The sequence below is a fragment of the Globicephala melas genome, chromosome 17 (assembly GCF_963455315.2).
Source record: "Globicephala melas chromosome 17, mGloMel1.2, whole genome shotgun sequence".
Classification (NCBI taxonomy): Eukaryota; Metazoa; Chordata; class Mammalia; order Artiodactyla; family Delphinidae; genus Globicephala; species Globicephala melas.
The window spans coordinates 18,020,133-18,045,007 of record NC_083330.1 but is presented as its reverse complement, the minus strand read 5'-3'; the positions used below and the strand labels follow the sequence as shown (position 1 = coordinate 18,045,007).

The following is a 24,875-nucleotide window of genomic DNA, read 5'->3' as shown; positions in this document are numbered from 1 at the left end:
GCGGGCCTCTCACTGTCGTGGCCTCTCCCGTTGCGGAGCACAGGCTCCGGACGCGCAGGCTCAGCGGCCGTGGCTCACGGGCCCAGCCGCTCCGCGGCATGTGAGATCTTCCCGGACCGGGGCACGAACCCACGTCCCCTGCATCGGCAGGCGGACTCCCAACCACTGCGCCACCAGGGAAGCCCCGCACAACACTTTTGATGACAGCAAACTCAGATGGCTTCCTGTTCTCTTCTACTTCTTGTTATCAGGTCCAGGGCTACCAAAATCTCCTGAGCAGATACCTAGTTTCAGGCTTGAATGTGGTTTTGACCATCGTGCCAGCCATGCGGGAGCACTGACATGGGGAGGGGTGCTAGATGGAAAAGTCCCCCCTCCTCGTCTGGTCTTACAGGAAAGAACAAGGAAAAAAGTAAAGGGTTAAGGCTTCACTGATGCTGTGCTTCCAAAATATATTTGCAGAAAGGTTCATCTACATTTGTCTGTTCTCCAGTTTAGCGCGTTGTCAAAGTGGTGGAAATACTACTGCCATTTTATTCCACTCCGTGGTGGTGGGTTGTGATTGTTTCGGAATGGTGCTTGAGTTTTGTAAGTTTATCATCGAAGGGCTATCAGGTTTTATTATAGGGTAGGATAACTGTACTCTTGTGGCTTCATTAATTATGGTACCTAGACATAATTAGGCTCTAGCTAAGAATAGCAGATAAAATGGAAAATAATTCTGGGAAAAAAAAAAGCTGAGATTCTGAGAAACTGAAAGGACATAAGAGAGGGCAGCCTCTGAGTCTCAGCACAACACGTGGGACTAAAGTGTCATCAGTGATGGCTCCCTTGCAGGGGTTACCACAGCCGGGTTTTTTAGGAATATGTTCTTATCCCTTTGATTTTTTTTTTTTTTTTTTTTGCTGTACGCGGGCCCCTCACTGCTGTGGCGTCTCCCGCTGCGGAGCACAGGCTCCAGACGCGCAGGCTCAGCGGCCATGGCTCACGGGCCCAGCCGCTCCGCGGCATGTGGGATCTTCCCGGACCGGGGCACGAACCCGTGTCCCCTGAATCGGCAGGCGGACTCTCAACCACTGCACCACCAGGGAAGCCCGTATCCCCTTGATTTTGCCTCTGTACTCCCTGCCCTGTAGACAGAGATCATCTAAAACATCCTCAACATCCTCCAAGATTCGTAAGTGACCATTTTGATGATCAGAATTTGATTCATTCATTTTTAATAGACTTTATTTTTTTAGAGCGGTTTTAAGTTTACAGAAAAATTGAGGAGAAAGTACAGTGTCCATATACATCCTTTGCCCACACCCAGTTAATCCTTGTTATTAACATCTTGCATTAGTGGGTACATTTGGTACAACTGATGAACCAATGTGAAACGTTAGTATTAACTATAAAGTCCATACTTGACAGTAGGGTTCACTCTTTGTGTTGTACAGTTCAGTGGGTTTTGACAAAAGCATGATGTCATGTATCCCCCAGTAGAGGATTATCCAGCATAGTTTCACACCCCTAAATATCCCTTTAGATCTACCTGTTCATCCCTCACCCACTTTCACCTTGAACCCTTGGCAATCACTGGTCTTTTTACTGTCTCTGTGGTTTTGTCAATCCATTTATTTTTAAGGTTCCGAAGGACATTCCTTTATTTATCAAGTGGGCCCTCAGTAAATACTATGTGCCAGGCATTGTTCTGTGCCTTGGGAGTATAGTAGAGAACCAAAAATTAAAAATTAAAAAATGCCCAAAATAAAAAATCTCCCTTTCACTTATATTCTAGTACATCAGTCCTCCAGGCTCAGCTGGGTCCTAAGTAGGAGTGAAATAGGATCTCCCCCAGTTAGCCCCACAGTCTCAGGTCAGACCCCTTTTTCCCCGTCTTTTCTGCCTGCAGTCTAGTTCCAGGAATCCCGTCTGCTGGCCTCCTCCAGGTGCCACCTGGGTTTTCTCTCCTAAGACCAGCTAGGGCATGATGCCATTTCCCAACTTCCTCTCCTGCTGTCTCTGAAAGGCCTGCAGGCACACCTCTTTTAGACTCCCCTTAAGCTTTTACCACTAGTTATCTATAGCCCTGCCTAGCGCTAATAAAAGAAAATAGTTCACAAAATTATAAGAAGCAGGTGCCCATGAAAATTGTCTAAATACTAGCTTGGATAAGATCTCCTCCTCCTGACCCAAAGTCTCAGCCTCCAAATGTCCTCTTCCTGGGCAGGCAGACATCAGTCCCCCTGCCTTGCCATAAGGAGCCCCATTCTTATCCCTGCTGCCCTCTCCCTAGCCCTTGTCCTCTAGAAAGATAAGCGGTTTCAGTGGGTGAGGACGGGCCGGGGAGAAGGTGGAAGACAGAAAGAGATCCCTTTCCTCTTTCCCGCTCCACCTCTCCGCCTGCTTTCGGTTTCACACAAGAGACATGCTTAAAGAACAACTAAATGGACTCCTTGGAAGCCTCCTGAGCACATTCTTCCCGCAGACCACTGGGCCTGCTCCTGCAGGCTGCGGGGAGCCCGTGGTGTGCGTCTGTTCCCAACTACACGTTCAGCAGAGTTGCGCTGCTAGTGTGACTTGGCCACGTTGGGAGCGTGGACACCACGGAAATCAGTCAGTGCTACAAATCAGTGTTACTGTTTTTTCCCCCAGAGAGCTACTTTGCCAGCGCACCACTGGGCAGATCTTTCTTAATCAAATCCTTGTATCGATTCTACCATAGACATTAAATCCATGAGCCCTGTATTAATTCACATGCTCTAATTCTACTCTCCATGGTCGGGGGGCGGGGAGGGGGAACGCCAACCAAAGTCAACGGGGGATTTCATCCTCTAAGTCTTGAACACCAGGCTTTGCCTTAAGCTGCGCAGAACTTGTTATACTTTCATACAACTGGTTATACTTCCATTAACCTTGAAAGAAAGATGGAGGCAATTCACAGGTGATTTCATCCGCTTGATTTTCATTGATGTCTCACAACAGTATGATGTCTCACAACTTTCTGTTGCAGATGTGGGGCGAGGATCACGGTTAGCATTTCTTTCCAGGCCCTGCCTGCCCCGTAGACCGTTTGCCCGTCCTGTGTAATTAACTAGGTGCCGCCCCTGCTGACGCGCCCTTTGTGCTCCTGTAGGACCGCGCACGCAAGAGCCAAAGCTGACGCCGCCGACCAGGCTGCTCTGGCCGCCCGCCAGGAGTGTGACATCGCGAGAGCTGTGGCCAGAGAGCTGTCACCTGACTTCTACCAGCCAGGTAGGACAGGTGACCTGTGATGGGAGGGGTAGGAGCATTGCCTCTGGTTTCCTTTTTCCCTTCTTTTCCTTTTAATCCAAAGGTCTGTGCCCCATGAATTTCAGCAATACTACAAAACAAGTGGGAGCTTAGAGTAACACGTGCCTGGAGCCCGAGTGTTAGCGCTGGAGATCTGGCTTCTTCCCCGGAGCCTCTGCCCACCCTCCAGCAACAGACTTTGAGCTGATAGCAGTAAACAAGACAGGAATCTAAAAGAGAAGTGGTTAAGAAATTGTGTTAGTGTGTTGGGGACCATCTCAGGTGCTAAAACAGGTACCTCAAAATCAGAAGCACCTGGAACCATCACGTTAGCAATAAGAGAAGAGCCAGTAAGTACTGCGGCTTTTTTTTTTTTTTAATACACCTCAAAGGAATTTGGTTAGGACGTAAAGAAATATACCACTTAAAGACAGATGAATCTGCACAGATTAAGAGGAGAAAATCGTTCCAGATCATCTGGCTCTGATGTTATAGAATAGCAGTAAACAAATATTTACAGTGGGTTTCAATAGTTAACCTCACTTCTTAGTGGTCTCCTAGTAGACTGCTTCCATCCCTTTAATATACTGGTGTTAACAAAATGGCAGTCGCCACCTTTTCATATATGTTTCTCCATTGTTTTAGAAACAGCATCTTCCTGTTGATTTGCAGGATCAACAGATTTCTGGGCAAGAGAGACTAAAAGAAATGTTCTAAGTTTCGAAATTTATATTGTCTTGGTAAACAGTTTTTTCATATTGGTTTCTGTTAATCAAGCTGGATAAGTAGCACCCTGCACAACACACGTGTCCAATACCTGTTTGGTTCCAGTGAAGGTGACATAATATTGGAACCCACAGGGCATTAGTGTGACTACATGAACAAGGTAAGTCACAGTGAATAGAAGACCAAGTGTCCCTGTATTCTAAAAGCTAGGAACGGGGCTATAATAAAGGATGGGAGAATGAGAAGGAAATGACAGGATTTTTCTTTTTTTTTTTTTTTCTGCGAAGAATGAAGACAGTAAAAGGCCATGTTAACAAGACTCAGTTTTTAGGAGGAGAGCTTAGGGAGGGGCCCAGTCCGGTTGCTGAGTTGATTGAGTTACCACAGAGCGACTTCTGTACTAGTTCAGCTCCAGGGGAGGTGGCCAGTGATAATGGGTCTCTTTTGTGTGCATCCTTTCTAAACCTCTGGGTGGGATTTAAATCATTGAATAATATGTACGTGTATTTTATTAGGAAAGGGAAATTTTCCATTTTTTGCAGTAGGAATAAACACTCTTCTGGAAACTCACACACGTTAGCAGCTACCTGTCCTAGGGTGTGAGAGCTGGGGAGGCGATTCAGCCATCCAGGAGGGATCATCTTTTTCCTTCCCAGCAGTGAAGCTTTTGGGAGCAGCTCAGCAGTCAGGAGACGGTGCAGGTTCACATAGCAGCCCTGGGCTTGAGCTGCTTCGGAAGCAAACAGACTTGCTGTTGTCTGCAGTTGGTCATTTCTTGATTCTGTTGTTAATTCTGTTGGGGAATAGGGTCCCTGTAGCTTGCTATTAGGTGTTAACAAGAGGTAAATGATACGGGAGGTCATCTCAGTTTTCCAGGCTAAATGGTTTTAAAAGCTTTTTATGATGTGAAAGCATTTGAGGGGGGAAAACATATTGTGGGAAAATGTAATTCCACCCTTTCTTAGCTAAAACAGCTTCATATAAGCAAGCTGTCAGTAATGAATATATCACAGCAGCACGAGATGACAAGGGGTCTGTTTGAGACAGGAGCTAAGGGCAGCGGCTGCAATCCCCTTTGACCCGCAGCCAACACTTCCTTCGACAACTGTATAGAAAGCCTTTTCTGTACTGAGTATTATTGATCTTCTCACGGGAGCATAACTCATGCTTTCCACTCTGCATTTACAGGGTGATCAGATCAGATAGACATTTCTGAAAGGGCTTTCAAGTACTTTCTCTGAGTCAGGCTGCTTGTTTCATTTACATATCACAGATACAAATGTTCCCTTTGTTTGGAATGGATGTGTCTTATATAGAAGTTGTTAACCCTGGGGAAAGAAGGATGTCTGTCATAGCTTATATTTCGAACACTTTCATAGTAAGTTACCTCTTTTCAGGAGCTGGCGGTATTTTCAGATATTTCCCATCTTAGTTCAGTCTTCTACTTTTAGTTCAAAACTGTATTATTCTATAGTTTAGTTTAAAACTACAGAAAAAACGTCGCCATGTAGAATGGCTTTATCACTCAAAGGGCCAAGTCGTAACATAAGACAAAGCGTACCAATGGATGTGTATGAATGTGTATGTACATGATCGCATAGTACCCAGAAACCTAAATTGCCATGAGTATGAGTGACACAGTGAGTTGTCCCCCAGGAACTTAGAAATGAGGTTGCCCTCCGGGAGTTAAAGTGAGCCCATGAGACTGCACAGAAGTGTATAAAGTGATCGTAAGTGACAGCACGGCTGTAGCATAGCAAGATTTCCTTGTAACCTGATTGAGTGTATTGAAACCTCTAAAGACTCGGTCACCCCCCAAAGTAGCATAGAAGAAAGAGTCACAGAGGCGAACTAGGCAGTGCCCATCCAGATGCTGTCTAGAGGAGAGCAAACCCATGGCCCAAAACCTTGGAGTACCGCAGTTGCATTGGCAAGGACGTTTCTGCGATAGGGAGGGATGCGGGGAACCGTTGCCAGCTGTGTGTGGCTTTCCTGGCGAGATCATCCGAGTGAAGAAATGGGTGCATCAGGTTAGCTCAGCATGATGCCATTAGCTACTTGATTCATCTCATGCCTCCGTCTTGATTCCACATCCACCACTAACCTTCTGATTTTCGTTGAGCTTCTCGTGAAGGTCTGCCAACAGGGAGAGCACGCACTGGTGGTAATCAGTGCAGGTCTCAGGCCTCCGTGGCATTTACCTTGCTCATTGTGAACTGATGAATTGGTCTTCTGGTGTCAACCATCAGTCTTGTGAGCTTTGGTGATGTGAGTCTGCCCCAAGGGATGGCTCTACTTCAAAGTGTTGATGAAATCAGGTTTTTAAGCCCGGAAAGCTGAGGTGAGACTTTGGAGGATCACTGAGCAGGTAGTGGGGAGTTGGACATGGTGGAGAATGATTGGGAAACTCTATGTATGGCTCATTTCCCCACTGTTTCAATTTCCTTTCCATCAAGATGCTTATTTTGTTTTTAATTTCCAGTGATGTTTGTCCGTTGTGGGGGTCACTGGTCATGGGTTAAAAAAGAGAATGTGGCAAATGTATTACGTAGGGCCCTCTTGCCAGGTGGCCTAGGCAGCACCCTCAACGAGCTTTGTCTTTCTGTGTTTAAGTGTGTGTATTAGTCAGCTTGGGCTGCTAAAACAAAGTACCATGGACGGGGTGGCTTACACAATAGACATTTATTTTTCGTGGTTCTGGAGGCTGGAAGTCCAAGATCAGGGTGCCAGCATGGCTGGGTCCTGGTGATGCCCACCTTCCTGGCTCACAGATGGCCTTTCCCCAGTGCATGCACCTGGAGAGAGAGAACTCTGGTGTCTCTTCCTCTTTTCATAAGAGCATTAAGCCCATCGTGAGAGTCTCACCCTCGTGAACTAATCTAAGCTATCTCCCAAAGGCCACACCTCCAATAACATCACATTGGGGGTTAGGGCTTCAACATATGAATTTGTGAGGGGCAGGGAGACAAACAGGGTGTAACACACACACACAGAGCGTGTTGATTACTTAAAGTGAAGTCTTTTAGTCTAGATTATTTTGAGACAGTGATAACTAAGCTCTGGTATGGATTGGAAGTCTTAAGAATTGTCTGTGCCTATCATTAATATGTAATACTTTTGGTTAAGAAGAAAGAAGCATCCTGGAATAGATGCCTTCTAAACTCACTTTCCAGACCCAAAATTCTGAATACATTTTTTTCATAGAAAAAGGAAAACTGAATAATCCACTAGTTGACGTGAAATTAATAATTCATGGGTTTGCTGGTTATTCTTACCACTTAGGCATTCCAGTGTATCCCCTTCCACACACGTGTGTATTGAAAGCCCACCATGTGCAAGGGGCCCTGGGCTGGGTGTCCCACGGCTTGCGGACAACAGGGCTGTGGCTGTGTTCTCAGAAGTTGCGGTATTGTTACCGATGGGACTCTAAAGTCCTGTGGGAATGTAGCATTCTTTCCACATGGAATATAAAAGGGATCCTGCTATCGGTTATACAATTTTTTAAAAAATCTTTCAGTCTGGTCTTCTTTTACTGATTGGCAGTCTCCGCAGAAAAATCCTGCTATCTATTTAATGACTTCTGATGTTGCTACAAAGCATTTGGCATCAGCACTGCCCTGGTAGACATTTGTTTGGAGGAGTCTCCGTGGTGCTTCCTCTGCCCACAGCCGTTTCCCTGAGGCTCACCTATGAAGAACTAGCTGAACGCCCTGCTGTTTCCATCCGCCGTTCATGCCAGCTGTGACGTGTAACCTTTCTGTGTGTGGGCATGACACGTGCTCAGTGTTGTTCTTTCGTGTTGTGCGGCATGTCAGGTGACCCGTCTCTGACATCGTCCCAATACTAAATCCCCAGGGGAGAAAAAAAATCCCTTAGGATTTAGAAATACTGTCTGTAAAAACAGACAAAAATGCTGACTGCGACAGCTATCAACACTTCTCATAATTTCCCTCCTTGGTGATATTCTGACTAGTCTTTTTAATGAACTGCTGCATCTCATCAACTTTATGCTGCTTGGCATTGCAACACTGACGCACATTACTACACAGACAAGTAGTAGTCACACCGTGTGCCTTCCAAGAAACTTGTCCAGGAAAAACTTTTGCCCTCTGCGTTATACTAAATATCTTGTTTTAAAAGCACTTAATCTTACTCTGTAAAATCTAAGTGTGTATCCTCAGGTAGCTGGCCAGTCCCCAGCTGACTACGCCATGCTGGAACCACTTCCAGCTGGATGCAGGTAAGGGAGGCTGGAGTTGGGTCTACCTCTAGTCAACATACTTTTTGCCACACTTTAATTTTTTTTTTTAATTAATTTTTTTTTTGAGTCAGAAGTCTTTATTTCAAGGTCTCGCCCAGGTGCTTTTTTTTCATTTATTTAAATTTTTATTTTATATTGGAGTATAGTTGATTAACAATGTTAGTTTCAGGTGTACAGCAGAGTGATTCAGTTATACATATACACGGATCTATTCTTTTTCAGATTCTTTACCCATTTAGGTTATTACAGAATACTGAGGGGAGTTCCTTGTGCTATACAGTAGGTTCTTGTTGGTTATCTATTTTATTTTATTTATTTTAATTTTTTTTTTTTTTATTATTATTTATCTTTGGCTGCGTTGGGTCTTCGTTGCTGTGCGCAGGCTTTCTCTCGTTGTGGTGAGCGGGGGCTACTCTTTGTTGCGGTGCACAGGCATCTCATTGCAGTGGCTTCTCTTGTTGCGGAGCACAGGCTCTAGGCATGCAGGCTTCAGTAGTTGCAGCACTCGGGTCCTGGAGCACACGGGCTTCAGTAGTTGTGGCGTGTGGGCTCTAGAGCGAAGGCTCAGTAGTAGAGCGCATGGGCTTAGTTGCTCTGCATCATGTGGGATCTTCCTGGACCAGGGATTGAACCCATGTCCCCTGCATTGGCAGGTGGATTCTTGACCACTGCACCACCAGGGAAGTCCCTGGTTTTCTGTTTTAAATATAGCAGTGTTTACATGTCAATCCCAAATTTGCCATGCTTTTAAATGCCAATACTGGGTACATGAGAGTTACCTGGAGCATTTGTTAAACATCAAGATTTCTAGGCTTCGATTCATACTTATTAAATTCTCTGGGAATCGCACCCCAGGTACCTCTGATGGGCAGCAAATGTGGACTGACTGCTTTGGAGTGCCTTTATTCCCTTATCCAGCCAATTTTTAACGCATAATAAAGCTGGGGGGGATTTTTTCATCTGAAAGGTGGTGCTGGTAAATTCTTTGAGCTCAACAGGTTTTGAATATCATCAGAAGCCCTGTAAATAAAACTGAATTGAATACGCCTGAAAACCATGTCTTAGGAGATAGGGCACAAGAAATGCCTTTCCTAAGACATTTAAGACAGGAAAACTGTGCAAAGGAGCAATGCATGAGATTTCTAAAGATCTAAAGGAGTGGTTAGACCAGTATTTGAGAGTTCATAAACATAATAAATACATTCAATGGAATCCAAAATAAAGCTTCGTAAGTCGGTTACTACAAAATCCTCCAGTGGCCAAATCATTCTCTGCTTGGCCTATTAATGATAGCATAAATTAAGAGGTAGGCAGAGTTCTACTTACTCTTTACAAAGAGCGTTTGAAACTGTGCTTTGTCTTCAGGTATTTGTAAGTCTTTGTTCTTTTTCCAGATAACTAAAGCATATCACTTTTTAAAAAATTATTTTTCTTGGACCCGCTCTTACTGAATTGCCTGAGTTTCCTCCCAAATAAACGATCTCTTGCCGCTGTTAGCGTTTCAGCAGAGTCTCATCCCTTGCTGGCAGCTGGTGCTTGCTGGGATCTGTCAGAGCAGCTCCCATTTCAGCTTCTCGTCTGCTTTCTGCAGTAAACGCAGGTGAGACCAGTGGTTACCCAGATAAATCCTGAACTTGTAAGCGTCACTGTTAGGGTCTCACCTTTTCAAAATGGAGCACATAGGCTTTGTGACAGCTTTATTTCTCGTGGTTCAGTGACTGTCTTCTCCTTCCAACATCAAGAGTGCATAACTAGTCATGTTTGCCAGAGATTATTTTTTCCCGTTCTTTTCTGTTGTGTGTATTTAAACATTAGCTTTTAATATGACTTAATCTCAAGAGAGAAGGATTTGCAAAATTAACTTTTGCACTGACCCCTTAGACTGAAGACATTAAAAGTACTTCGTAATTTGTGTTTCAGAGTTAGGCGGCTTAAATGAAACATGATTGGCTCCAAGAGCCTTGACTATTAATTACCTTTGCACGGAACACTTCCTACCATGCCTAGATGGGTATTTCAGTAATGCTCTACAATTGGATAACAGGGAAGCACAAATGAAACCAAGTTCTGATGAAATCTGGGGTAGAGGGGTGGGAGGAAAAAATGTAAACAGTACACTGCAGAGGAGGGGCTTCTCCATGAAAGGCCAGTATAAATGTTCTTCATGGGTTTTTGAAAGTAGGGGCAAGCCTGTCGATGAAGAATGTCGCTTTCTGGTGCTGCCGATGCTTCTTCCTCTTGGTGGTATGTCCCAGTCACAACACCAAGGAAGAATCCAGAAACAAAGACAGCACCTTTTGAATAATTGCAGTTGCCTCTTTTTCTTCACTCAAGTGAGATACATCTCTGTGCCAAGAAATCATACTGCCGTTTTTAATGGAGGATGTAAAAGAAAATTGCCCATTTTTTTAAAGGGGGTACTTAACCAAGTTTAGAAAAGGAAATCTCAGTTGTTGTTGGCGGTGTTGACCTGTTTGGGAAATTTGAACCCTGTTTGGCTTTGTCTTCTGGAGGATGGAATATGAGATAATGCTCTTATGCTTTTGGCCCTGAGTACAAGCTATAAATGTGGGTCCTTGGGGATTCTCATTTCTGGGCTTAGTGTATTCCATGTTGCATTATATTTTAAGGATACACAGGAGCTGTGTGACTTTGAGTTTTTCAGCTGCTACAGCTGTTTCCATATCAGTAAAATCGGAATATCGCCTGCTTCCTAAGATTTCGGTGAGGCTTTACATTTTGGAAAGTGCCTTGTATAATAAACGGCAGTCTCACAACATGGGAGGAGCAATTAGGAGGAGCAATTACAAGTCGGTAGTATGTAATTTTTTTATTTACCTTTTTGAAATTTTTTATTTTTACACAATTTTCTTTTCTTTTTTTTTTTTTTTTGCGGTACGCGAGCCTCTCACTGCTGTGGCCTCTCCCGTTGCGGAGCACAGGCTCCGGACGCGCAGGCTCAGCGGCCATGGCTCACGGGCCCAGCCGCTTCGCGGCACGTGGGATCTTTCCAGACCGGGGCACGAACCCGCGTCCCCTGCATCGGCAGGCGGACTCTCAACCACTGTGCCACCAGGGAAGCCCTATTTTTACACAATTTTTAAAGGTTATTTTCTATTTAGAGTTATTACAAGATATTGGCTATACCCCCCTTGTTGTACAATACATCCTTGAGCCTATCCTACACCCAGTAGTTCTTCTATTCCCCCACCTTATAGTGCCCCTCCCTCCCTCCCCACTGGTACCCACTAGTTTGTTCTCTGTATATCTGTGAGTCTGCTGCTTTTCTGTTATATTTCCTAGTTGGTTGTATCTTTTAGATTCCATAAGTGACACCATACAGTATTTGTTTTTCTCTGACTTATTTCACTTAGCATAATGCCCTCCAAGTCCGTCCATGTTGCTGCACATGGGAAGCTTGCGTTCTCTTTTATGTCTGAGTAGTATTCCGCGTGTGTGTATATAAAACCTCTTCTTTATCCATTCATCTGTTGGTGGAGGCAGTATGTACTTTTAACAGTTTTAAGGATAATTGTTCTTCAGCCCCTCTGGGCTGAGAGGTGGGAGTAGAGACAGGAAGGGAAGCGAACAGATGCAGTACTCTGGAGTTGACAAGAGCTGGTCAGCTCCTGTAAGCAAGTTGGTGGGTGATTTCTTCCTTGGGTACTCCAGAGATGACATTGTCAGCTCCTGCCCCTTTGCAGAGAAGAGGGCCAGCTGGACTGTGTGACCTTGACTTGCTGTGATGAAAAATGGCTGATGGGTGAAGTGGTGGCCAAAGGATGCACAGGACCCGGTTACTGGGGAGGGGCTGAGGGGCAAAGTGCCTAGAAAGAAGGGCACTGCCTTGGAGCATGTCTCTGAGGGCCCCAGAAAGGCCCTTCTCTGGACCACTGGCCTCCTTAAATAAGCGCTCACTGCCAGTACCATCTTGTGATGCACATTCTCCTTACATCCCCACTCCCCCCAAAAATCTACCCCTAAAATAACAATGGCACCAGGGTCCCTTTTTTTAAGTGAAATTTTCTTCTATTTATGAAAATAACATATGATTGTTACACAATTCTAAAGTACTCAGAAAAAGAAAAAAAAAATCCTGAGACTACAGAGCCAAAGACAACTGCCTTGTCTTGACTTTGATGCCTGCAGAAACGCTGCTGATGCAAACCCAGGCTGTGAAGGGACTCCGAGTAAGTCATCTTATAAAGTGTAACCTAAAGCTCAGAAGTTGTTCCTAACTAGGCAGTTTAAATGCTCCTTTGATGAAGGGTCATTAAAACTATGTTATCTGCATGTTCTCCACCGACAGTGTAGATACTTTATTAAACACTAATATATTTAAGTGTTCTAATATATTACATATTAAACATACGAGTCAGTTTATTTCTGTATATGAGTGTATACTCTGTATTTTAGTTACACCATGTAAATTGGAACGTTCAGATTAATTATGGTGCTGTCTCGAGTGCTCTATCCATATGAATTCTGCCTCTGTATTCTACCAGCAGCAAAAAGCAGGACTGTTTAACTTTTGTGGCTATCACAATAGTGTACGTAATGGTATATATTAACTTAAAAACTTTTAATCAGTAAATAATCTTTTCTCCCAGGGAATGAAACGTCCTTATGCTTAGTCAAAGCCTCATAAATATGTTTAAAACGAAAAGAGAAAAGGCTAAGCTGATTTAGCAAAATACTATATGAGTAGCCATGAGGAACAAGCCTTTATGCCTTATTATTTTTTATCACCTTCCCTCGTGTTGTCCCCTTTCTCCCCAGGTCCAGATTATGTCAAACAGAGATTTCAGGAAGGTGTAGATGCTAAAGAAAATCCAGAAGAAAAGGTCCCGGAAAAGCCACCTACACCAAAGGAATCTCCTCATTTTTATCGCAAAGGCACGACACCCCCAGCGTCTCCCGAGGCAAGTCCCAAACAAGGCGGCTCTCCCTCCCCAAAGCCCGTGAAGAAGCAGAATCCCAGCTCAGGGGCCAGACTCAACCAAGACAAAAGGAGTGCAGCCGAGGAGCAGGTGACGGCCACCGTCAATAAGCCCTTGACCTCCAAGGCTCCCACGAAGGAGGTGGGAGCGGCTGTGCCCCACTCCAGGTACTCTGGCCGTCACCACGTCCCTAACCCCAGTAACGGGGAGCTGCACTCTCAGTATCACGGCTACTACGTGAAACTGAACGCCCCCCAGTACCCCCCGGAGGACGTGGAAGAAGAGGAAGGGCCAAGCCAGTCTTCCTCGGCGCTGGTGCACAAGCCATCGCCCAACAGGTGGAGTCCCCCTAAATCTGTGACAAAACCAGTTGCCAAAGAAAGCAAAGCTGAGCCAAAAGCTAAGAAGTCTGAACTTGCTATACCAAAGAACCCAGCAAGCAACGATTCGTGCCCTGCTTTGGAAAAAGAAGCCAATTCGGTAAGTCGTGCGAGACGTGTTTTTCTCTCACTTCTGCTCCTTTTGGTTCTTTCGGGTGGCAGCGTGGGGCATCTGCGCCTTGATGATGACGATTTGCACCTACGCTTAGCAAAAGTCCCTGGGAGCACCGGGCTGTGTAGAGTAGAGCCTAGCACTGGTAGCTTGAGCCACAGTGGGCTCTCGGGCAGAAATTCCTCTGTGCTCACTCGGCCAACCCTCAGGCTTCATGCAGGTAGGCTGACGTGACTAGCTTGTTGCAGCTCCACTTTTACAAGCCTTTACCAGCACTTCTTGGTGAGCTTCATGGTAGCTGTTGAATTCCCTGGCAGTCCAGTGGTTAGGACTCTGCACTTTTGTTCCCGGTGGATTTAAGGTTCTTTCTTCGTTGTGAAAGAATTCGGAGACAAAGTGGTAGATTGATTTAGAGAAAAACACACTCCACAGACAGAGTGTGGGCCATCTTGGAAGGCAAGAGGCTTCGAAATATGGGGTGGTTCATTTTTATGGGCTGGTAATTTCATAGGCTAATGAGTGGATTATTCCAACTTTGGGGGAGGGGCCGGGGATTTCCAGGAATTGGGTCACCGCCCACTTTTTGACCTTTTATGGTTGGCCTCGGAACTGTCGTGGCGCTGGTGGATGTGTCATTTAGCATAAGGTGATACATTACAATGAGCATGCAATGAGGCTTAAGGTCTTCTGGAAGTCAGATCTTCTGCCATCTTGGACCTAGTTGGTTCTAACCAGTCTTTGTCATGTACTATGGCTATATCATTCTTTTAAAGGTTGTGCCCTGCCCCCTTCTGTCCTGTTTCACTTTCATTGCCGAGGGCCAGGGTTCGATCCCTGGTCAGGGAACTAAGATCCCACAAGCTGTGAGGCACCACCAAAAAAAAAAAGGACTACATGGTAGCTGTCTTACTAGCTCTGGCTGCTATAACAAAACTACCCTAGACTGGGTGGTCTAAACAGCAAACATTTATTTCTCACAGTTCTGAAGGCTCAGGAGTCCCAAGATCAAGGCACCAGCAGATTCAGTGTCTGGTGAGAAGCCACTTACTTACTTACTTCCTGGTCGATAGAACACAGGCCATCTTTCTCCCTGTGTCCTCACGGGACTGAGAGGAAACAAGCTCTCTGGCGTCTCTTCTTGGAAGGGCACTAATCCCATCCTGAGGGCTCCACCCTCATGAGCTGATTCTCTCCCAAAGGTTCCACCTCCAAATACCATCACATTGGGGGTTAGGGCTTCAGTGGATGAATTTGGGGGCAGGGGATAGATCCAAATATGCAGTCCATAACAATAGCTAATTCTGAGGGCTGGGAAGGAATCACGGCCCACCTGCCCCCTGCGCCTGTGCTCTAACCAGGAGGAGGGCTCCACTGCCATTTGCTAAGTCCTTAACCTGCCTTTTGACTCTGCACCCACAATGGTCAGCATCTTTAGACAAAAGAACATCTTTTCTAGCTATTATGAATTATTCTCATAAATAGTGTGGATTTTATTTAATGGCCAGGCTTTGCAGCTAGAACTTTTTCTTTCCCATATGAGAAGTGAAATTTTTCAACTGTTTGTTTAAGAAAATCACTTTGGTCTTCTAACTCCTCCGAGTGTCAGTTCTCCTAAAATTTCAGTTTTCTGGTAGATGCTAGTTTTATTATGAGTCTGGAGCATTTAAGGTTTTTGTTATTACATCCTCATTCCATGAGATTTGTTAATGATAAAAGGAATTAGTATTTTATCAAATTCTGTAGCATTTATAAAATCTGAAGCTAAGTAATTTTTGATAAAAAGCTGACTGATCTGTTGACCTAGTCATATGCCTTTGGAAAAGATTGTAATTTAGGGAGGAAGCCATAGCTGACCCAGTATTTACTAGTAATTTCAGAAACATTTGCATAAAGGTGTGGATTAATATTTTGGCCAACAATACATCCATCAGTTTCTTACCTTTAAGAAAAAAGTCTTACTGTTCTATCTACTCATAGGGTTAGACATTGAAATTCATTTTTTAATTAACTTATATTTGAAATTTCTTAGGTTTATTTTGCTAATATCTATCAACACAGGTTCCCACCTTTTTAAAATTCTCACCATTTTAATTATCTAAATATGAATAAATCAGGTTAACTTTCTGAGAGTCAACCTCCATATAGATAAATGGTTTTCAAAACAATAACTTTGAGACTGTTCAGTGAGCATTCATCTTTTAAAATATTTTAACACTGGTATGTCAGTATCCTGATATTATAACTGTCTGTGCTAATATCATCACTACTGAATTTGTTAAATGTGATAACTCACTTCTTATTTGGCTTTCAGCATTTATAGCCATAGGTTAGTAAAGCCTCACCTACGTATTAGTATTGGTTTGCCTGATTTACAAAGGGGAGATTCAGGCAATGCAAGGCTATTATCGTTTATACCTTCGGGTACCCAGTAGTGGGGTTCAGTTGATTTCCAGAACTCCCCAAGGGGAAGCGTGTGCCCCAGTGTTCCTCATATTAGATGAGTTACCTAGTAGTCTTTCTGTAAAACGTTACTAATAGGTATATTTGGTAAATTCACAGCCTTCTTGTTTAGAAACAGCATCTGTCTTAACGAATGTGCAAAACAGTCAGATTCTGGGAGTTGGCCAAGCATCGTGCAGCTCTGCAGGCCGGTCTCTAGGGTTCCCCTAAACACCCCAAGAGAGAAGGGAGGCCAGCAGCTCTGCACCTCTGCCGGGAGCTGGAAGGCAGGACTGAGTTGGCACCTTCGTGCGGAGACTTTCACAATTAACCTTCTCTTCCTTAATAACATAAAGCTGCCTCTCGCACCCCTTATAACTGTTTTCTTCACAGAGAGTTAGGAAGTGACAAAATCATCCTAAAGGTAGGCCGTGAATGGCCTTTAAAACAAAAGAGCACTGCATACAATTTCGAGGTAAAAAGACACTGTGTAAGTTAGAAGTTTACAAATAACAACGTGGAAATTCATGGCAGAGTTCACACTAAAGCAGACATCTGAGGGGAAGCAGACTGAATCCATCTTTGTGAGAGATCCACCTTGAGTCAGCATCGCCACGTGTAGGGTGGCTGAGCAAACCATCTGCACAATTTTAGCCAGCTTACTGAGACAGGGTAGGCTAGTGGCTAGCGGTAGGGCCTCTGGCGCCAGACTTCACAGGTTCACATCCTAGCTGTGTTACTTACCAGCTCGATGACCTTAGGCAAGTTTCTTGACTGCTCCGTGACTTGATTTTTTCATCTGTACCTGTATCAAGGGTTGTGGTAAAGATTAAATGAGTTGATACTTTATAAAGTCCTCAGCACAGTGCCTAGCACAAAGTAAGTATTCAAAGAGCGTTGACTGTTACTGAGTTCGCCTTAACACTAGTTGGAGCATAAATAGTTCATAAATATTCCAGTAGGTTTTGACCCACCCTCAGGATCACCCTAGATATTGATCTCCTAGAAATCCAGAGACTCTTCTGGGACACAGGCTGACACTTAGGGGAAGGGAAGCCCTGGCAAGGCTCACTCTGCACCGTCCCTTCAGTCTGTGACTCCTATGGACTCAATGCTATGGGATGCCGGAATTTTTTGTAGGATTTTTGCAGTGTGGCAGCTTGGCTAGGAGGCAGTAGAGGTATCTTTAGAACCTTATCGTCAAATAGACTAGTGAGGAGTCTTCTCTTTAGGAATCTCAACTCCTGAAAACTACCTGCACTTTTCTCTTAGCAATTACACCGATCAGCCTCAGAGTCTGAGATTTACCCGACCTTTCTTCTGAATTTTCGTAAAACCTAAGGCATCCCTATCCCTGTTAGATCAGGTTTGAAACACACACACACACATTCCATAAATACATATAATTAAACTTGGCTTTTTCCATGTTTTTGGAGAAGTTTGAGGTTTAACATAAACTATACTAACTCTTCAGAAAATTCTTCACAATTTTAAATGAGCGATAGTATCTTGAAGAAAAAAATTTTGAGTTAGAACGTCTTTCCATATTTTGACTTCCTGCACTTTATTTTCTAACTGCCTGAAAGTTTCTTCCAAACAAGACTCGCACTTTGCCCTGCCACAGCTTCTTTTATTACACCTGTCCCAGTCCGTCTTGAAAATCAAGACTGATTTTTTTTTTTCATTTTGCTATTTTAAGCTACAACTGGCCACCACAGTCATATTTATGAGACTTCACCTTAAAGCTTTCCACCCTGTACCCAGCCCAGGTATCTGAAGAGCACAGAGGTCACTGACGTCTTGGTATCTGCCTATTAAACATAGCATCCCAGAACTTATTTTTTACCTGGTTGCTGTTTGAGTCTTTTATTGCTGGTTTACCCTCATCTTCACTGAGTCATCTTTAAAAATAGCTTTATATAATGGAGCTATACTAGTAGGAGAAATATACATATATTTGTATATTAGAACATATACGAGAAATACATGTTCAATAGTGTTAGGTATATAAATATATATACACACACAAGCCCAAAATACTAACCAATTCAAAAAGGTTAGAAATTCATAGAACCTTATAAGGATTTATGAAATGGGAGTTAAAGGTCCAGGCACACCTTAAGTCTTTGAAAGTAGCTTTACTGAAGGTACTCTATTATTCCGCTTTCCTAGCGTCCGTGTAAGTCACTGAACTCCACATTGTATTGCTCTGACCCTGTTACTTTTCCTCATCTTCTTTCATATCACTGTCTTTAGGAATTATGAAAAGAAATCCACTAACCCAAAAGAGTTGAGACGATCCCAAAATTCTTAACACATTCATGGCAAGATCTAATCAGTTTGTGTAGTAACAGCATTTCTTTAATCTCCATGCTGAGTAATGATGTTGAACGATCATCTCAATTATTTTCTGAGTTATAAGAGTTTCCTACATTATTGATATGTTCTAAGTTAACCATGATTGAGGAGTTACATAGGTTGAGAACACAACTCTACTAAAAGAACCATTGGTCATTATCAAGATTTGATGTTTTTCTGATACTACAGTATCATAGGATGTAGATGAAAATGCCATTTTAGAGAAGTTGATGGGAAATTATTTTTAAACTAAGGCCTGTGGGTTTAATAGAGATAAAAAGAACATGTAGCTCTGAAGTGAACAGACTAAAGTTTAATCCCAGTTCTAATTTGTTCAAACTGGCTTGAGTAACCTTGGGCAAGACATTTACCCTCTCGGAGCTTTGTAAAATGGAACTAATAGTCACCGTGAAGAATTGTTTGTTTTCCTCCCATTTACTTGGGGTTTAGGAACTAGGCTTTTTCTTCTTCCTAACAGTCCCTACATCAAGGGCACCCATTTTTATTCCTCCTCTCTCTCACCCTGATTTTATTAATCACCCTGTTCCTCATTTAATACAGTGAATATATCAGTTCAACCACCACCTCCACAGCACTTGGAAAAGTACCAAAAGATTGGTTTTCATTAAATATTGGTTGCCTGGATGAATTGGGCAGCCCTTATGTGTGGGCATAGTGGTAAACAAGGCAGTGCCCCTGTGGAACTCAGTCTAGGGGGAAAGATGATGACAGTTAACAAGAAACGACAGTAAAGTGTGAAGCGTTAGGGTAAAGAACAGGGTACTCTGACCTCTACCAAGGAGGCTGTGACCTCATCCAGAAAGGAGATGTCCTTGAAGGATATGAGACTCAAGCCCTAGGTCCTGCGAGATAAGCACTGGACCAGTGGCAGTTCCGGTCTCCCTTGCTCACTTACCCACCCCTCCCCACAAAAAAAATCACATCAATACGACATTTGAGGACTCTGACCCAGTTTCACTGTAGTCTCATTGGGTAGTCAAATATAGTACAACTGTTTCCTCATCTGTAGAATGAGAATAAAACTACCTACCCAACCTCTCTTATATGGCAAGTTTTAGAACACTTTTTAGAACACTTTTAATGCTACTTAAGAATTAGACACTATTTTAATAGTAAATACCAAGATCGCATCTTTGTAATAAAGATGGCCAAGCACAGGCAAATCTAAAAAGATGGGTCATATAAGGTTTCTTTGTTTTTTTTTTAAAAAAAAAAGTAAATTTTGGGTACCTTGGGCTATGTGGTATTTATTTATAGCAGTATTTGGCAAAATAGGACTCTGATTTGTTAAAATGTAACCTGATTTCTGAAACGTTGTGGCTTTAAGCAGAGGAATTAAAAATTAGAGCTGCACAGTAACTTCTGAGAGGGCTCAATTTCCCACTTGCAGCTTTTACCTTAAGGAAGGGATAGTATCCAAAAAGAAACCCAGGAAAAGCAAGAGTCAAAGAACCTCATTTTGAGTTTTTCCTAAACGTTTCCAGAGCAGCCTCATTGTCTGCGGATTTCACTCTCCCCTTCTGACTGCCTTTATGAGGAAATGATTCTTCTTTATCCGACGACTTACATACACCTTAACAAAAATGCGTATCTAATTCCCATCAGTTTTTAAACCCTTTACGGTGAGCTGTGTCTCACCCAGACTGTTGCCCAGTGTTTCGAGGTGAAGTCGATTACTTTTTAAGTCGTTTTTTAGCTTTAATCAAGACTGGATTCATCTTTAAGTGAAAGTTGAGAGACGGCTCCATTTAAATACAGCCTAGCTATTTTTAGTTTATACCTTTTGGAACTGCCGTCATTCTTCATACCTTATTTACTGCAACTGTGTTGGGTCTTTTTAAATATTTTTGGTAATTGGTTTTGTGAGCTAATTTATCTACTGCCGTTAACATGGAAAAGTGACACTTGTTTTGTTCTATTTCGTCTCCAGGGCCCTAATTCAATCATGATTGTCCTCGTCATGCTGTTGAATATCGGGTTGGCCATTCTTTTTGTCCACTTTCTAACTTGATTGGAATTAGGAAAAGGTAAGAACAGCCTTCATTTCTCTATAAAATCACAATATATAACATTTTTTTCCCCATATTCAAATTTTTTTTTTTTTAACAACTACGTATTGTCCTTCACTTTAATTGTGGCTGTGCCTGAATGCGATTCAACATAGTTACTCAATGATGTAACTGTTTTGACCCTTCAGTGAAGTCATGACAACTAGTGGTGTTAGCCCACAGTTCTCTGCGGTGGTGTCATCAGCCCTTTAAATGGCACACCGCAGTCAGACTCAGACACAGGGAAGGAGGCTTGGAATTAGGATGGGATCACCAGAGAGAGAGAGAGAGATGAAACTGGGGAAATTCAGCCGGGGGACCCGTTCGGTCCCCCTGGGAATGCTTTGGGGTCCTCTGGGAGCTGAAGCAAGCAGCCATGTTGGAGAGCAAAACTTAATAATCATTCTTTTTTAAAATCTGCTGAAGCAGCCCCATCCGGCGAAGTTCCTGGCATTGGCTACTCCATCTGTCCTAGCAGAGTGTGACTAAACTGGAAATGTATGGAGCTGCATTTTTTTTTTTTTTTTTGATGGAAGTCAACAGCTGCCTTACTATTTTACCATCTGACGATTCTAGTAGGGAGCTGGGGAAACAAACGACTGCCCGAGGAATGCGGTCGGAGGATTGTGTTGCTGTGGCCGTGGTTCCAGCATTCACTCCTGTCTCATTAGAAGAAGTAGGTAGCCGCATCACTCACCAGTCTTATGCCATGACCTGCTGCTTTCTCATCTCCTGGAACGTCCCGGGAGAGAAGGTTTCGTTGGCTTGTGCACGATTATGTTCATTTCTGCTGTTTATTTAAATCCGATGTATAGTCATCTTCAACATGCGGTCCCGGCTGGCTGAAGCGCACATGTGTCGCATCTCAAGGAAAAGAAACAACAGAATGCTAGAGAAAATGTGTTTATTTTGATAGCAATACATCATTCTTCGTGTCGTTTAGTCTTCCTAAACCTGTAAAAGGCTATTTAAAAGTTAGCAATTTGAAAGGCATTACACCTACCTAAAAATAATTTAACTTTAAACATTTTTAACACTACTGAGATGAATTATTTACGCACTTAGGAGGTGCTAAATTTTAAAAGCTGAAACACGAGAGAATTCTAAGAAGTAGAGTCAAAATGTTGCATGGATTGCAGTAATCGGTGTTTAAAGGATTCAGTTTCATTGCTGACGTACTTTGCCAACCAAATAAAATCTTGTCAGTAGCTATGTTAATTCCCATGAAAGTTAAGCAAGATGCTATTAATAACTGCTCTTTTTTTTTTTTCTCCCCAAACTTAAATTTTTGTTGAATACGTTCAGGTAGAGCATAAAGCTTTGTTAAAATCAGTGCTTCTCAATTTTACGCCTTTCATGTTTTTCAAAGTCCTTTTGTAATTGTATTTCACATTTTAAAGGCTTAGACAATTTTTAAGTATCTGTCTTTTGCAGTCCTTTGTTATTCTGACATAATCTGATTTTTTTGCTGTTTTATAATTTATTCTTTATTACTCAGAAGCATGCTTATTTAGAGAAACTACGTGGTCTTTATAAAAATACTTATTTAAAAAGAAAATCAGGGGAGGTAAGTTATCTGTCCAATCTTGGTAAGACGTTACTGAGGAGAGGGAGCTCTTCCTAAACATTTTCACCATCTGCATGGTTTAATCAGATTCTTTTTACCTTATCTGCTACTGTTCCGACGCAGAAGAGACAATTCCCGTATTAGCACAGGTGTGGACTGAATGCTTTGTCACCTGCAGGGCAGTAACGCAGTGGTGTTTTTTGCAGAAGTACAATATGTTGAGAATCCTGGGTGTGACCAATATGGAATAAAGAAGAAAGCAGAAAGAGAGCAAATGAAAATTACAACTTGTATATTTATTTATTTTTTACATTTTGCTTTGACTTTTAAATTTAGGAAGTATACGTTTTTCCCCAAGAAACGTTTCAGTTCCTGTGTCAGTCTCAATATTCTCACTGCTCCTTCCTCACCCCATCGCTCTTGATGCTGGGAAAGCTGATTTTTTAAAAAAATTAAATAAAATATTTAATCTTAAGTGTTTATTTCGAATGTGTAATGCTTTGGAAAATAATGGGTAACAGATAATAAAGGATATGTTTATAAAGTGAGCATGTTGGTTCCATTTATAAATGTATGTATGATTTATAAGCTTTTTTAAAAACAAAGCTCAAATTGTTGGTATTTTTCTAAAATGTGCACAGCTGTATTTTACATGAAAGGCTCTTTCTAATGGGTTGTTATACTGTACTCTACATTTTGGACAGCACATGAAGTCTGCCAATGTACTTAATAAAACATGACTTTGTTTATTTAAAGTTTCTTGCTGTGAAAAAGAACTCCCTACCTGCGAGTTCCGTTATTTATAATCCTTGAAACCAAAATGTATAATGTACAGTTTTCACAACTGTATCTGCTCTAATAAAAAAAAAACGTTGGTTATTAATAAAGTTGCAGGTGTGTTTCCTTTATGAGTAAATTACTGTCTTGAGTTATGTGGAATTTTTGGCTGGTGATGGTGGTGAAAGAAAGATCTGCTGAGAAATTAATAATAGAAATGGGGGGGGGCGCAGTGCTCAAAGAACCCACCTGGCAGAAGGTCTTACGCTGCACCATTAAGTTTTTTCTTCGTCTCTTTCATCTTAGGCCTTTGGAATCATTTTGCAAAGTAAGATTCATCGCTCTGCTTTACTGCCTTCGTTAATTGTATTAGTGCCTTATCCCGGGTTTTGAGTCTGCTCCTGTTTTTAAGGAAAACTTAAAGATGAAGTAAGTCTCTCCTGCGTGGGCACTTTTCAGTTACAGTTTTCTGACCATTGTGACCCAAAGAAATTACTATGTTGCTCTGGCCTCTGCTGCTTAGGTCCAAAGTGCAGCTGAATAAACTCGCTGCCACTAGAACCTGCAGCCTTTGAAGCCATCCTCGGTGCTGGCCTCGGCTGGCTCCACGCATCAGCAGGCAGCCTGTGAAGTACAATAAACGGACCTTCTCCAGAACAGCTTCCCACGGAGCTGCCACAGCGCTTTTAAATTCCCAAGTGAGCCACTCCTGTTGAGGGCTGAGGTATCGAAGACCCCCACGTAAGCAATGCCCAGTTATCGCCTCTAGGTGTTAACGGATTTATCAACTCACGTGATTCATCTCCTAGCAAATCCTAAGGGAACAGAACACAGGACAGACTACTTTGGAGCAGGCGGGAGAAGCACAGGGTGCTAGAAAGATTATTGACTCCAGATTTGTGTCCAAACCACGTGTTTCGGTGGCTGAAGCCAAAGCTAGGGTGAAGACCGTGTGGTTGGGAGATCTGGAAAATATTCTGCGTGCCCTTTTCGTACAACAGCTATTCCAAGAGTCGTGGTGAGCAGCTCCCTGGGCCCAATCTGTGCACTCGCAGCCCCCCCACCCAGGCTCTGCAAAGCGGTGTAGGCTCTTCTCTCCAGCTTCATAGGCAGCTGTGGACGTGGCGTATTCTGCCAGGACAGTGTAAGGATCCATCAGGCCGTGTTCGATGATCCCAGGTGTGTCAATTATCTATGTCCAGCATGTCCTTTTTACCCCCAAAGTACCAGAAGGGACTTAGGATTCTGTCATAGCCTCTACAGGGGCCTGACATATGGGAGTAGGAGAAAATATCAGCGTATATAGAATGCAGTGAATATGGGTGAAGTTTTGGCTGTGGTCATGATTGATGGAGGAATTCTTCTCTAATCTGTGTCCCTGGTTTCCTCATCTGTAAAATGGGTAGAACCACAGCGCTGACCTCATCGGAGAAGGAGATGAGCTTATTTACCTGAAGTGCTTAGTACAGTACCTGGCACATAGGAACTGCTTCGTACATGTTAGCCTTTACTAACTGGAAGAACTAGGGGAAATTTTAATTCCTGTGTCTCAAACACATTAAAAAATATATAGTAAGATCCCACTAAAGGCCTCTTTATAAAGGTTAATTATGCCATAGGTCATATGATGTTCTTTAGTGGTAGTCATTGAGTCTCTCTCACTGGGAAAATCGAAGGCCACACTTACAGAGCTCCGTCTCTACACTAAAATGTGATTTTTAATATAGTAGGATACGAGACATTTGCTTTACACAAAGAAGTTTCTCGTCTCATTAGAGTCTTACAAGGTCCCTGTGAACGATTTCCTGCAGGTAAATGACTTGCCCAAGGTCATGTAGCCAAAAAGCTACGAATATTTGTATCAGAGTCCCAGCTATGACTCTAAATGCTGTGCTTTTTCATTTCATATATTGACCAGCATTATTCCAGACTGTCATACTGATCAGCCATGAAAAGGCAGAAAATACGATGAAATTCAAGGTAACAGGGTG

The 24,875-nt window shown here is 43.0% G+C and overlaps 1 protein-coding gene and 1 long non-coding RNA gene across 3 annotated transcripts in view; one reads left to right on the top strand and one right to left on the bottom strand.

Annotated features, from left to right (window-relative positions):
* The window catches only part of JPH1 (junctophilin 1), a 78,486-nt gene extending 56,676 nt beyond the window's left edge, over nt 1-21,810 (top strand). Inside the window, exons 3-6 of one of the 2 annotated variants that reach the window (XM_060287248.1) lie at nt 3,119-3,237; nt 13,022-13,662; nt 20,423-20,519; nt 20,970-21,810. In XM_060287248.1, the coding sequence (XP_060143231.1) occupies nt 3,119-3,237; nt 13,022-13,662; nt 20,423-20,503 (841 nt within the window). In that variant the 3' untranslated portion in view covers nt 20,504-20,519; nt 20,970-21,810. Of the gene's footprint in view, nt 1-3,118; nt 3,238-13,021; nt 13,663-20,422; nt 20,520-20,966 lie in introns of both variants that reach the window. The other variant, XM_060287249.1, reaches the window with a different exon arrangement.
* The window catches only part of LOC138842392 (uncharacterized), a 136,257-nt gene continuing 132,433 nt past the window's right edge, over nt 21,052-24,875 (bottom strand). The window contains exons 2-4 of the long non-coding RNA XR_011376858.1: nt 23,134-23,285; nt 22,206-22,334; nt 21,052-21,404 (exon numbers count right to left, since the gene is read on the bottom strand). This is a non-coding gene — a long non-coding RNA (uncharacterized lncRNA). The remainder of the gene's footprint in view (nt 21,405-22,205; nt 22,335-23,133; nt 23,286-24,875) is intronic.